This window comes from Prinia subflava, chromosome 3 (genome assembly GCF_021018805.1).
Source record: "Prinia subflava isolate CZ2003 ecotype Zambia chromosome 3, Cam_Psub_1.2, whole genome shotgun sequence".
Classification (NCBI taxonomy): Eukaryota; Metazoa; Chordata; class Aves; order Passeriformes; family Cisticolidae; genus Prinia; species Prinia subflava.
The window spans coordinates 92616702-92631475 of record NC_086249.1 but is presented as its reverse complement, the minus strand read 5'-3'; the positions used below and the strand labels follow the sequence as shown (position 1 = coordinate 92631475).

The following is a 14774-nucleotide window of genomic DNA, read 5'->3' as shown; positions in this document are numbered from 1 at the left end:
GCAAAACAGCTGATGCTCCTCCGTAGCCAGAGACAGGAAAGAATGAGAAATGTGAAGATGGATGAAGTTTGATTCCAAGCTGTGTAACACCTGACCTTGTTTGTTGTTTTCTCTCATCAGGACAGTTGCAAAGACTTATCCTCAGTCTCCTAAAAACACCAAACAATATCCAGCTTCTCCTGTGAAGCATCGTGCCACTTCCAATCTCAGCCAGGAAACACCTAAAAAGAAGGCAGACAAGGAGAAGGAGAATGTCAGCCACCTGAAGTCCCCAGGAGCACGTGCTGATGACGTGGGCCAGGTGGCTCCTGAGAAGCATGTGCCTTCTGCTGGGAAGGCTGAGAACAGTGAAGGTGAGCCTTGACTGCAAGATACCATGGGGCCCTGAGACTTTAAAATTATGAGATATTTCCATGAAGCCACTCAGTCACAGGCTTGAGAATGTGTAAAGATACATACTGGAACCTGTGAATTGTTTTCACTAATGTACCAAAAGCATTTGTTAATGAGGATGTGAAAATGCTGACATCCAGGGATGCCTATATCTCTATTCCATCTTCTTTCTGCTGAAAGTGCTGAAGTGTGCTTTTAAAAAGGTGTCTTACCACTCTGAACCAGGCCCATTTCAGCCTCTGTGCAAACCTGGAATTCTAGGGACTCTCTTTGTTCCCTGTCTGACTTTCCACTCTTGGTTGTCTTATCCTAGGGAAGATCACAGCAGGAACAAGTGATGCAGAAGAAGCTGCAAAGATTCTAGCTGAAAAAAGACGACAGGCACGCCTGCAAAAAGAACAAGAGGAAAGGGAGAGACAGGAAAGAGAAGAACGAGAAAGGTCTCTCTATTGCTCTGTGAAAGTCATTACCTAATAATTTAACCTGTATCGCTGAAGATGCTTGAAACTGTGCTAGTTTTGGAATCAAGTGGGAGCTTACATGCATTTGTTAATTTCTTTCATTTCAGACTCATATTTCATTAGTGTCTTTTGTAGTCTCTATGTTTAGTGAAGTTAGAAAATAATGATTTGGCCTCTTCAAGAACTCTGAATAAACTGTTACCTTTCCAAATACTTCGAGCATGTCCATGCTGAAGTGTAGTGCACACTGCAGTGGGATATACCAGAAGTATTTCACAATGTAAAAGAATATTTGAGGTGGCTTTAAAGGAGCAAGATCACGTAGCAGAAATAGTCTTGCAGCAGCAGGATACGCATTAAATGGCAAAGCTTGAATCATTCATAATTAACCTGAAGTTCATCTTCCTGCCCAACTCTGCTGCAGGCATTGAGGGCTCTGAGTGTGGGCAGAGTGAAGGTTGCTGTGTCTGAGCAGTGAAGTTCTGCTCAGTTCTGGGAACAGGCTTTGAGGTGGTTCTCCACATGGGATGCTGGTTGCAAGTGTCAGCAAACTATGCACGTCCTTCAACCCTAATAGGAAATCACTAACTCTGCATGTCCAGATTCAGCTTTGGGTTTTCTTATTAAGAGCACGGTGGGTGGGGTGGGAGTGGAATGACCGGCTCCTGCCATTTTGGCCCTGATAGAATGATAAGAATTATTACCTACAAAACAATTCTTAAGGAGCATGATGTCCCTCAGTGGGCCAGGGAACAACATAGGTGGAATTTAGACCCACTTCTTGCAGGGTTCCACTGTGTTTTGTGGATTTTGCTGCTACTTATCCCATCTGTTTATCTTCAGATGAAGCAACGGATAAAAGAACTTGCTTGTTTATAGATGCCAGCATTCTGGGTGTCAAGTACAGGGGAAGAGGGTTGTCTTTGTTCTTGGAATTTAATTTTATTATTGACACTCTAATTGAAATTAGAACAGAAATGTTTTCTTTGATCACACATTTTTTTCCAATAGAAATTATAACTTATGTGAAATATTTTAGGCATTAAAAGTAAGATTGGAGTAAAAGCTTGATAGCAACTGAAATTTTGAGCATGTGCTCAATGTCTTCACTGTATCCTGGCATCTTTCATGAAAATACGTGCTGATGCATGTGCTATCAGTTACTGAGGAACACAAAATAGAATTCAAGCTAAACAAGATGGAGCCTTTTAAACCTTCTGTTACATTTTTTGCAGGCTTGAAAGAGAAGAGCAGAAAAGAAAGGCAGAAGAGGAAAGACTTCGTCTGGAAGAAGAAGCTCGTAAGAAGGAGGAGGAAAGAAAACGTGAAGAAGAGGCAGCTAGAAAAAAGGCAGAAGAGGAAGCCAGGAAAAGAGCTGAGGAAGAACAAATGCTAAAGGAAAAGCAAGAAAAAGAGCTCCAAGCCAAACTTGAGAAACAGGTATAATCTCAAACAGAAATGTGAAAATCTTATACATGTAAAAAAATACTTCTTAATATTTGCTGCCCGAAATAACTGATGGCCCTAACATGTTTTGCACATTTTGATTAGAGGGAAGAAGCAGAAGTCAAAGCCCGTGAGGCAGCTGAACAACTTCGTCTTGAAAGGGAACAAATCATGCAGCAAATTGAGCAAGAAAGGCTGGAGCGGAAGAAGGTGGGTATTTGCATCTCAGGATAATTATTTCATTTCCTGGTTAAATACAATATAACCCAGGAAGCACCCAGTAGTATCTACTAACAATAATCTGGAGGGATTAGAGGTGAATAGTTCTGCCAAATTTAGTATTACCTGCCTGTTCGGGGAACATGGACATCAAAATTTGTAACAAAATGGAATTGCCTGAGGCAGATGACTTTCTACTAGGCACTGAGCAATCACTGAACCAGCCTCCACCTGAAAGGTTAAATGCCTGAGAAAAACAAGGAATGGCATGCCAAGGAAAATGTCAGTTGCTGCCCAAACCAGGACATCACTAACTACTGAGAAACATGAGTGACTTTATTTAAAACTTACTCAACAAAAACTCTGTGTCATTAATTGAAGTTTGTGACTAACAAACAGCTTTTCCCCCAGCTGGCTGTGTCTGGTTGCATTATGCAGAGGAGCAGGATTGTCTGGCCACTGCTGCACACAGACATGGCTGAAGCTGCATAAATCAGCTTTGTTTACAGCTGTGTGGCAGGAAGGAGAACAGCTGCAGAACCCCTGTCTGGTTACAGATATCTATCCATATATGTTATTCCAATATGTTTTAAACTGTTCACCACTGAACTGCAGGCATGTTGCAGTTGCAGATTAGACTATCAAATCAAAGTGTTTTACATCTCAAATAACTTCCTTTTCCATGAGGAAAGAAGGAAAACAAAAGTATTTTAGGATAATGCCTTACACATTTCCAGCAAGAATAACTTCAGATATTACATTTTGCTCTTTTATTCCAAAAAGGCTAACTATTTTTAAAAGAACTGTTTGGAAATAGTTTAAAAAGCAACTAGATAAAAATAACGACTGTCAGTTTTAAACAAATGTCTTGTTCCAGAACTGAGCATAACTCATAGCTGCAAACACCTGGTATTAAAAATACCAGGTGGTTTCTAAAGTGCATCTGCTGAGAAAGTCATGTTCTGTAACATCTGATAGGTTAAAGCCAGCTGCAAGATTTTTTCTTTCTTTAATTTTCTTTACTTTTCTTATTTGTTCTCCCTTTTCCAAGACAGGCAGAGAGAATGTCATGACAGTAAAGAAAAGGTTCTTTCTCTTTTTTTCTGTCTCTTGTGTTACATATTCTGTCTGCCATCTCATCCTCAAATTTATTTTGATTTATAGAGAATAGATGAAATAATGAAGAGAACAAGGAAGAGTGAAACCCCAGAAGTAAAGGTATGAAACAGCATGTGGTTGCACAATTTTTCTGTTTTATTTTATTATCATATATGGAAACTAAATTCTAGGGTAGATCCATGTTAGGAAGTGTACTTTGGTACACTCTAGACCCAAATTTTGGATGCATTTCAAACTGACAGTGCCTGTTGCTATCACAGTCACTGCTACAGAGACACAGCTTTTATGCAGCCTGTGCAGGTAGAATAATTGTCCCCCTCACTACCTAGCAGCCCATTCCTGCATGCTGGAGCTGGAAAGTTTGCTGTTGTTGATGTGTCTTCCTGCTTTGTAGCAGCCAGTGAATTAGTCATGAGCTCTCTTACACCTGTCAGGAATGTGAGACTGGAAAGAAGGCAGTTGTGTCCAGCTAAGAAGTGACAGTCAGATTTTCATTTCTAATCAACTAAGGAAACTGTTTGTTCAGTTACTTTCAGAGAATTTTTTTTCTTTTTTAATTAAAAAAATTGCTATGCCTAACCAAAAAGGGAAAAAAAGTCCTGTCTTGCTGTTGATGGTCTTGGTCACCCTGTGGCCCTGGGCAGTCTCACAAGTTCTGAGTCCAGTCAGTTCCTTGAATGTTACAGTCCTCCCTCTAATACAACTGAGTCATTACTTGGTTTCAGAAGGAAGAACCAAAACTGGAGATCCCATCAACTTTGAATGTGGAAAAGCAACCAAAGGCCCTTGTTCTCAACCAGCCAGGTAAAAATTGCCATATTTTTCTGACCTATTTTCACACTTGAATCTCTTCAGATTTTTTTGATCTGAGGCAGAGCACTGTATATTATCATAAATTCTTTGCTTTCATCTCAAAAAGAACAGCTACATTTTCATCAATGACAAATGTTAGAAACTGGAGACAGCTTTGCTTTGCCACTTAAGCAAAAGAGAATAAAGTTTCTCCTCCATTTTAGTACCTGATGTAGCATTTTTGTTAATAAAAGTTCTAATCTGCCAATATGTTTGATTGCTGCAACCTACCTTCAAATTTTGTAGGTAGAAAAGTTTTGCACACAATCAAGCTTTTTAAAGTATGACTCTAAATCTTACATTAAATTTGACTTAATTAAAAAAAGCCTATGTATTTAAAGGGTTATTAAATAAAATATACATATGTGACATATATCTATATTTTGTTTACTTGCATAAGCTAAGGTTTATAGTACGTGACATAAAAGATAAAACATTCACTTCATGTTTCCTCAAATTTAAAAGATGTAGCATAAAGAGCAGTTTGGGAGTGGAATAGAGGAATAACAGTATAGTATGATGAGTCATGGATTAAACCAAGTCTACTGCATTGTCAGCTTTCCTTTCTACTCAATCTGTAACTTAAAACTATTCAAGTAACAAAGTTTCTACTGTCATAATTTCTAATTTTCTTTTATAGAGATCAATGGATTGGCAACCTGCCTGAAAAATAAAAGCTTAGAAAGTGCTGCTTCTGTAATCCCTTCTCAAGATGTAGTTGCCAATGGACTGAAGTCAGTTTCAGGACTCATTCAGCTGGAAGCTGTTGATGGGAAATCCAACAGCATGGAAGATTCAACAGATGAGGTTCAGTCCATGGATGTGAGGTACAGGCTGGATCTACCAACAGGGTTGTTGAATTCCTGTGAGACACAGGATTTGGGGTTTTGGTTGTTAATATTTTACCACTTTCCTTCTCACATCCCCCCACGGTGGCAGCTGGATGTGGTGGGTGTGTTCTGCTCCTGCCAGGATGCTCCTGGGTGTTTGACACAAGAGCCACAAAATCTCATCTCACCCTCACATATTTGGGGGAGGGAACTCTGAAACTTTTCCACAGTTCTTCCTTATGGATTCCATGCAAGTTTGCCCAAACCTTTCAGACGGTTTTGTGAAAGCAGCTACTGTAGATATTGTTCTGATGTCACCATTTTTTAATTTGGCTGCATAGCTGCGCTGCATGAGCATTTCTGCCTCCATACAAACAGAACAAAGAAAATAATGGATTTGGAATTTTAAGTACTTAACAAGTAGAAATATATGGAAATCAGTAAATAACTTTGTGGTTTGAAATAATCTCACATTTTGCTGGAAGGACATGCAGAAAAGAAGGATTTTTAATGTCTTTTATTTACATATTTATATATATAGGCACTTAATTTAAGGCTGCTAAGTCAAAGCTAGGTCTGAATTTTAAATATGGAATTTTTATACTGTTCTCCCTTAATGGATAAGGCAGTTGAATTCTCATACAGTCTCAATATTTCCAGCAAATATGCATAAATATATAGAAAATGCCCTGCTGGGACTGACCACAAGACTCTGTAGCTCATTATTTGGTCTCAGAGAGTGTCAACAAGAAAAACGAGTGAGGGAGAGCACCTGAGCCTACCACTTCCTGCAATCCAAGATCACTGCAGTGTAGCCTTAGGGATACTGAGGGTACAAATCTGCCTTGGCCTTTTAAATGGCCACTGGCTGACATACTGCCCATGAGCTTATCCCATCCTTTTTTTTGCCAGCTGATGTTTGTGTGTAGGACCTCACCTGGAAGCAGTCTGTACAGCACAGTCTCACTGGGCAGATTATGTTCTTTGATCCCTGTTAAACCCAGTCTTATTGGTGGCACTGGACACCCCTTACATTTTATGTTGTAGGATTTCATGCACTTTTTATTTTTGCCCTCAACTCATTCACCACCACATCATAGTTTTAGAAATGTCTGTGAAAGCCTTCCTCTGCCTTCTCTTCTCCAAACTGAAATAAAATAGCCTTGCTAGTGCCAGTAAAGCAGCTTGTTGCAGCATTTCCTAAGTTTAGTGATGGGATTTCTGTGTCTGAATTATATCGTAAGATCTTAAGAAATAACTTTTTATTTAAGTTTTGAAATGTGTGTGCATTAAGTAGGGATTTTCAGGATCAGGACAGTAATGTGAATAATGCAGTAAACATTTAGGTAAAGTAATGGTGCAGGGACTGAAATAATGATCAGTAAACCCAGTGCAGTAAACTATCAGCCATGTGGGTTTAGGAGATGAGAGCTGATGTCACACAGCTACCACAAACCTTAATCATCAGGGGATATGGGTTAGGTATGACCTTCCATCCTGAACAGGGCTATATCTTTTTTCTTTGGATTTGGACATTCTCTAGGTGAAGCTTGCTGCAGGTGCCTTAAGATGAGTGGTAGTTTCTGAACAGTCAGAGGTTTGATTTGATTGTTGCTTAATGAAAAGTTATACACCTCTTATTCTGTGTCTTTCTTCCTTTATCTTTTGTATAGCCCGGTTTCAAAAGAAGAACTTATCTCTATCCCTGAATATTCACCCATGAATGAACTCATGCCAGGTGTTTCTTTGGACCAAAATGGGACGAGTAATGCCAAGGCTCTTGAAGACCTCTTGGATTTCACAGGCCAAGCTACCTACTCCAAGATGTCCAGTGATACCCTTAGCCTAGATGACTGTAACAAAAACTTGATTGAGGGATTTAACAGCCCGGGACAGGAAAATACACTTAATTCTATCTGTTGACAGCCTCGCTTTTCAGCAGAACAGATACAGGTACAGTATTGTGATAAACATTGTAGGTAATTGCTGTGATTACTTACTAGCTTCCCAGAATATTGCAGCAGTTGTACACAGCAGTGTGGAGAGAGAAAGAAAGCTCTTCTCCTAGGTATTTAAATTCAGCATAATCTTTGAGATTTGCAGCTGCCTGTAAATTGGCATCATATGCAAACTGACCGTATCATAGCAACCACAAGTATCTGGTAAATGGAAATATTTCCTTTAGGCATCCAGAATTTCTTCATTAATACAATACCTTTTCTGTATGTCTTTGGGGCCTATTTGCATGAAGAAAACAGTGAAAAGTGGGGCCAGTCTAGGCCATGGCATTTATTGCTGCTGCTTGCTCTTTTCTGCTGCTGTAAAACTTGCAGTGTAGAATCACATATCCTGAAAAGCCAGTGTACTAAAAACCCATAGTAAGCTTCAGTGACAGTTTTAAAGTACAAAGCCATAGTCAGGTTTTTTGGAAGAGTATATTCTCTAAATTACAAAACTGAGGTCATCTAACTTGTGTAGCTGACTTGATATTCTTCTCTCTCTTTTTAATTGACAGAGGTAACAATTTCTGGAGGATATATATCCCTGTGATGCTACTGGCAGTAAAATATGAGCTTGTCACTTGAAAAAGCTTCTGCAGTCCTTGAACACTGGATTTCAAATAATCAGAGCTGAATATACCTTGTCTTCCCAGGGAATATGTTGAATAACTGGCTGCTTTTGGTAGAAACCAATGATCTAGAGCCTTGTTGTTTCAGGGAAGACGGAGCGTGCATTAGAATTTGAGCTTTAGCTGCTAATAAAGCACTTATTTCTTCTTTATTTAAAATTCATCTCAACACTTCACTGTGATTTTTACCTGTGCATTTTATTTTTAAATAATTCTTTCCAAAGCTTGATCATACATCCATTTAGACATCTTTTTCTTGTAAATAATGATGGGGTTCGCCCACAGTGCATTGAAACAAAGTAATATACTGTACTTTAGTTTTGTGCCTATCTTCTTTTGTCTTTAATAAGGAGTTATTGGCAACTTTTATGAGGTGTGTAATTCAAAACTGTAGCTGAAGAGGCTTGAAAAACATATAGCTGCTGGAATCAAAAGAGCCTTCTTATTGACTGTGGAGTGTGGGAACTATCCCTTTATGATTGTTGACACTTTTAGTCACTAGTGGCACTTACTGGTTAATATTAATTAGTCTGGGAGCAGCTATCAACTGTGTTGAAAATCATATTTGTGTAACACTTGTAGGCAAAATAGGCAAAATGCCAAGTATAACCCTTAATATATGTAGTATAGCTGTAGTAGATCTGAGTGAGTGATCAGGAGGGTGACACATTAACCTTTGAATATGCAGACACTTGACTGATACCAGCAGGCTTTCTATCACACAGAGAAGTGTTTTGTCTTCCTGTAGGCTCAACAAAATGGGATTTGGTCAGCAGCAAAACAATATGTGAGTGTCAGAAACACAAAGGCCACAATGCACGCCGGGAACACTGGGGGCCCTTAACGTTCTGTAAACATCTGTATGGAAGAGTCCACATCAAGATGTGCAAGGTCGGGACGTCATGTGCCATACAGTGTTAACTTTATTGCTGTTATGATAGATCAGGTGCTGCTTTCAGGACATTTTGTCCAGTCCCTTATAAGAATAAATTATAAATACAACTTTCTTTGGACACTAACACAAAATATGTGAAAACTTGGGGGGAGGGGATGTTTTTCTTTTGTTTTTCTTTTTTTTTTTTCCCACATATAAGAGTTCACAGTGTAGATTGACCTCAGTTGTAGCACCATTCTTGTGCTCTTAAAAGTCAGCAGTGGGAAAGTAACCAGTGACATGATGTGCAATGCCTAAAAAAATCATACCTACAACAACCCAGCTCTATTTATGTTAGTGTACTTCAAAGAAATACTTTCTTTTGACTGTGCAGTAAGCTATAGCATGGTACTGTGTCTTCCGAATTAGTCCTTCATCTATTTCCTAAATAATAAACAAACAGAAACAGTTTGTTTTGCTGTAATACATTGTGTTTGACAAATGTCATATTATATTTTATTATGGTGTCATTGTATAGCCTGTAGATTTCTGTATTTGCATGACCTGTATAGCATGTATAAAGGTAAAATACATTTTCATTTACGAATCTGACTTGTTTCTTAGCGCTTTTTATTCCCACAACATATATGACTGATTTAAAAATACATGTATGTTAATTTGTTCTGAGGTATTTTCTGAAGGAGGGTGTAACACTGAATGAAGGAGTGGTTGTCAACCTCAGAATCTTTCACCACTGTTCCCATTGCTATATATTCATTTGCTTTCTGAGGTCCTGCCAATACACTGAGGAAGTGCAGGCTGGTGGCCGGTGAGCCTTAAGGTGAGGACTCCCATTTGTGGCATCCAGAGGGCTGGTGACAGTATAGGGGCCAGTTTGCAACCTCAGCCTCTGCTCTCTGGCAAAGAAAACAAGCAAAAGAAAACCTGAGAGCTGTGGGAAGTAGCCACTGTTCTGTTTAGTGTGCAAGAGCTGTTCTGTAAGAGTACTGTGACATCAATGCTGAACTTCTCTTCAAGCTACATGCACACACTGCTGCTTGGAAAGTGACCAGCCTGCAGCTGCTGATAGTTCTCTAGTGAAATGCTGAGGGATTTTTTTTTAATGTACTTTTTAAAATCATCACTTCAGTCAAAATTGCAAATGAGGCAATCTGATTTTATGATGAAGTATATTTTTATTTTCCATGGTGACAGTTCATTTTTTGTATTGACTCCTGAAACATTCATGTTATTTGTCCACTCAATTATTTACTAAGATTGAAGGAAACAAGATGAGTATTGCTGAAGAAATTGTGTATTTACCTTTATATTTGTTTTCAGCTGTAACTTTTCAAATTTGGCTGAATATCTGGAGTAGGTACTGTCAGCTGAGGGGTTAAATTCCTTCTTTTTGCTTTTGATGATGTAACTTCTTCATAGCAGCACCAACCCAGTGTTTGCTGTTGTGAATCAAGACTTTGAGCTTTACTTTGAATTTGTCAGTAGTCTTGCTACTGCAGTGAAGGATCACTAGTGATTCACACAAGTCCTTGAGAGAGCTTTTCTGCTGTTATTTTATATAACTATAGTAAGTTTCTAATAGATAAATAACACCTGTAAGGTAAATGGGCATCACAGTAGCTTTCTGATTAGGTTCAGCACTTTCCGTGGTGTTGCCCTGGGAAATGGCACCCAGAGCTTGCCTTGGACCTCTTGTCATCGCAGGGAGTTAATTTCAAAATAAAATTGCATCAGTGAGGGTTGGATCTGGACCCCAGGCTGTATTTTCACCTGGTGATGAACAGCTAGAAGCAGGGGGAATCATCCTCTCTCCTTTAATTGTACAAATGAGATGTGTGCAGAAAGCTGCAGAAATAGCACAGATTGCTGTTCTGGCTGGCAGGGTGGGGATCTTCACACTGGCATAAAGAGAGCAGCACCTTTCCCTGCTTCCCACCACACCTCAGTCCCAGCTTGACAGCATCTACAGCTCAGGTGCCCCTGCCACCCCGCTGCTGCTCCAGGCATTGCCAGTGTGGCACTGCAGCTCTTCTACCGCCCAAGGTAGCACAGTGGCTTTTAGCATTGATCACACTGGTTGGAGAAGCCTGAGATCCCAGGATAACTGGGCTTCAGTGCCTGAAAACCCTAGAAGGAGACATCCTTCCCATTAAGGTTTAAATTGTATTAAAATGTAGTGTCCTAGGTTACAATGTAAGATGTGCCCAAAGTCTGTATTCTATCCCCATCTCCAGGAGCTGTTGGAACCAGGTGGGGCAGTGTTTCCCCTGCCCCTCCCTCTGGACTATCTCCTGTTCATGGGCCATCAAGGCCTGCCCATGACTCACAGGTAACTCCCTCTGGAGCTCTCTCTGTTCAATGGGCAATCAAGGACCCACTGCAGGACTCATGGAATGAGATCAGCCCATTGTGAGATGCTCTGCCCAGGGGAGGAGCCAAGCATTCCCACCTGGATATAATCTGGGATTTGGGACAGCACAGGAGCCCTTACCCACTGGATTCACAGAGGACAAGAGCTACCAGACCTTTCTACAGGATCACTGCTTCAACAAGACTGCTTCATCTGGACTGCTACCACCACCCTAACTAACAGGGTGTCAGGTTGTATTCTGACTTTGTCAGTAGTCTTTTGTGCTATTGCTTTTATTTTATTCTACTTTTTTCTCTCTCTCTCCTATTAAATTGTATTTCTGACTTGGAGTCTCTCACTGGTTTTGCTTTCAAACCAGCAAATGTAGGTAGTTCAATATTCAAGAGCTGAAATCTAGACTCTGAGGTTTATGTTTTGTTTTCTCTAAGGCTGGCCTGTGTCCTGCATAACAGGGAGATTGTCCTCTAAGTGGCACAAATGAATCAGTGGTAATGTGCTGCTCCTTTTCCTGATGTAGTGACCTGTGGGACTTCTGCCTTACTGCTCTCTTCTCCTTCCCTATTCACAAACAAGGTAGAAACTGAAAAAAGTCTCTTCATTTGTTTTCATTTCAGGATCATGTTGTCTAGGCTGTTGGTTGCCAGAGCCCTAAAGGGCAGCTATCTAACTTTGGGGATGCTGATTTTCAGTATCAATATTAAATTATGAAAAGTGTACTAGTACTGCTGAGCCAGTATGCTAAAATCTGAAAAATATATTGTATGTTATGACTGAATGCAATTTTCTCTGGATTTTCTTTTTAATATTCAGAAAAACAGGTTTTAAATTCAATCTGTCCAGAATACATACACTTAGAAATAACAGAAAACTTAATATATTAAGTTTTAAAATATTTGATGCATTTTTGTTACTGCAGTTAGTGCAATAATACCAGTCCAGAAGACTGTGAGCCAGAATGTTCATTTCTCCTCCACTTTTTATCCTATCAATCATTTATTTTATCCTTATGATGTCCTACAGCTGAAGAGTAGGTGATGCCGTTCACTCCAATATGATGTCTGTTGAAGCATGTGAAGTGGCAAAGTCCTTAAAACTGCAGGCAGAAACTCTAAGAGAAATTTAAGCTTTTAAAATTATTATCTAAAGTATCAGAAAATGATTTCTTGATCACTAGAATTTTAGATACTTGTTTTCTTCCCGTTAGCCTTGTTTGCGCTGCAGTTTGCATATGTTTTAAAGCACTTTGATTATTCAAGACTGAGCTTAGTAATGTTTTTAAACTAGAAGGTTTGGTGATTACCTGAGGCCTGCAATTTTCAGGATTAAAACAGAGGCTCTGGAAGATAGTGTGACATGTTCACTTGGGAGCTTTATGCAAATAGATGTGTATCCTTGCTATAATCAAGCCTCAGTGATTTCCAGAGAAAAACCAACTATGATGGAGGAGAAATCCAACAAATAGGAGGAGCAGTAAGCAATGAACTGCATGCTCTAGGAAGTCCTTTCTCTAAGAATTTTAAAATAGTTACATAAATAGCTTAAATCAGCAGCTTTGCATATCACTTTAGATCTTGCTGTGCCTTGAAGTCCATTGCAATTGTAGGTGATTGACATTGTACAATAATTGACCCATGGACATAAAATTGCATAACTGAAGAAAAAAATTAATGTGTGAGATGTTCAGAATCAGTGAAGTTACTCTGTCAGTATCTTATTTTTTTCCTTAGAAGTAGTAGCCCCTCTCACCAAATTCAGTAAGCAGCACAGTAAGCAATAAGCAGGATCAGGGCAATACCTGTGACACCATATTAAAATGCACACACATCCCGTTCCAGAGTAACCTCTCTTAAAATACAGATGGCAGCATTGTCTGAAAAATCATTTTTAGCACCTCAAATATGCAAAGCTGTGGAGGTTTATACCACTAAATTCTATGGAGTAACTTCTCATTTTCCTGGTTCACTCTTCACTCTTTCTTTCTTTCTTTTTTTTTTTCTTCCCTTGAACCTCTTATCAGTTTGAATACAGAAATTCAAAAGAATACAAATTCTGGCCATTGCGTGCTGAAATAGGTTTGTTCTCTCAATTTCTGGACAAAGCCCACACGACAGCTGGCAGAGAAACAGAAGTCCAAGGAGCCTTTCAAAGACTGATTGTGCAGTAGTTGTCAGGGACAGCACTGAAACACTGCTAGCATGGGCAACAGGTACAGTCCTGGTCAGACATGGCAAAAACTTCCCCAGCTGAAGACTGGGTCAGAATTTCTTCCCTTTGGGCAAACAACGTTTGTATTCCTAACCTACAGTTCTACAAGGTTAATTTATGCCAGTGTTGGATTTAAGGACAGTTGTCCTGTAGCAAATGAAACTGCTGGTGGATTTAGCAAATAAATGAGCTGATGAATGGGTGAAGGTCAGAGTCACTGAAGAATGCTAAGATACTTTGCACATATTTACTACCACATAATTAAATTACTCTTAAATTCGTAAGGCAAATCAGTATCAGTCATGCCCACAATGTTGTCTCAAGCTGGACATTTTGAAATTTTCTCTTTTCTCAGTAAGACTTTCATCCTGCTGTTTTACTGCAATTTCTCCTTCTGTCATGGAAAGACCTGGCTCTTGCACAAGCAAAGAATTGCAGCTTTTTTGCTCCTCTGCCTTCCTCCTCAAATTCATCTGCTGTGGCCTCTTGCATGATAAGCCCAAAGCCTTTGTTTTTAAAATCCTCTTACTGCATTTATGTCACACATTGGTATTAGTTCACACACTGAGATTGTTTGCACTGGTATTTTGCCAAAACACTACCAAGTTCACACGGGCTGTATGCCCAGCAGCAATGGCACATTTTCATGTGTTGTTACAGGAAAGCCACGATAACCTTATAAATAAAACACTGCCTTTGTTACATCACGAGAGCCCAGGCTTGCTGGAGGCTCTCTTTGAAGAGTAATTTGGTGATGCTATCAGAGCCAAGTCATGCAGTTAGTCATCCTCTCACATTCCTTCAGGTTTTAATGAAACAATTATTTTCCAGCTTTCCTTAAATTTCAAGGCTAAAGAATATAGGATTTATTTCATCTATGAAGGAGGGAATCATCTGTTGCTTTGAGCCTAGACTGAAAAAAGTATCATAGTTCCACAGAAAACTGTTAAAGAATGTTCTTATGACTGAATTTGAGGGTCATTGCTTCATTCTGGATCAAACTCTTGTCTTGTCTGCATATGGTATTACAGATTTGAAGTTCCTTTGACAAATAACCTCAGGAATTGACTTAAACCCCAGTGTCTAGTTTTTTATAAATTAAGAGAAAGAGCTGATACTCCCTTGCTGGGGACTTAGAAGTTTAGCTAATTCTGTTCCACTGAATGATTGAATTTTTTTATTACTACCATTAGAAGAAGCAAATGACCAACACGCCTGCAAAGAATTGGGCAGCTCACTCTCATTTCATAACAGGAGACGCACTTGGTGGTTCGGTGAAAGCATTTTGATTAAAAAGTGCCTGGTTGCACAAAGGGGTAGGGAAGGGTGAGAGTGGAATAAGAAAGGATGAATG

At 39.4% G+C, this 14774-nt stretch overlaps 1 protein-coding gene across 1 annotated transcript in view; it reads left to right on the top strand.

Annotated features, from left to right (window-relative positions):
- MAP7D2 (MAP7 domain containing 2) overlaps positions 1 to 9435 on the top strand; it is an 80885-nt gene extending 71450 nt beyond the window's left edge. Inside the window, exons 9-17 of the mRNA XM_063392921.1 lie at positions 121 to 353; positions 707 to 833; positions 2090 to 2294; positions 2406 to 2510; positions 3684 to 3737; positions 4364 to 4442; positions 5131 to 5317; positions 6994 to 7273; positions 7836 to 9435. Of these exons, the coding sequence (XP_063248991.1) occupies positions 121 to 353; positions 707 to 833; positions 2090 to 2294; positions 2406 to 2510; positions 3684 to 3737; positions 4364 to 4442; positions 5131 to 5317; positions 6994 to 7243 (1240 nt within the window). The 3' untranslated portion in view covers positions 7244 to 7273; positions 7836 to 9435. The remainder of the gene's footprint in view (positions 1 to 120; positions 354 to 706; positions 834 to 2089; positions 2295 to 2405; positions 2511 to 3683; positions 3738 to 4363; positions 4443 to 5130; positions 5318 to 6993; positions 7274 to 7835) is intronic.
- Positions 9436 to 14774: the final 5339 nt, after the last annotated feature.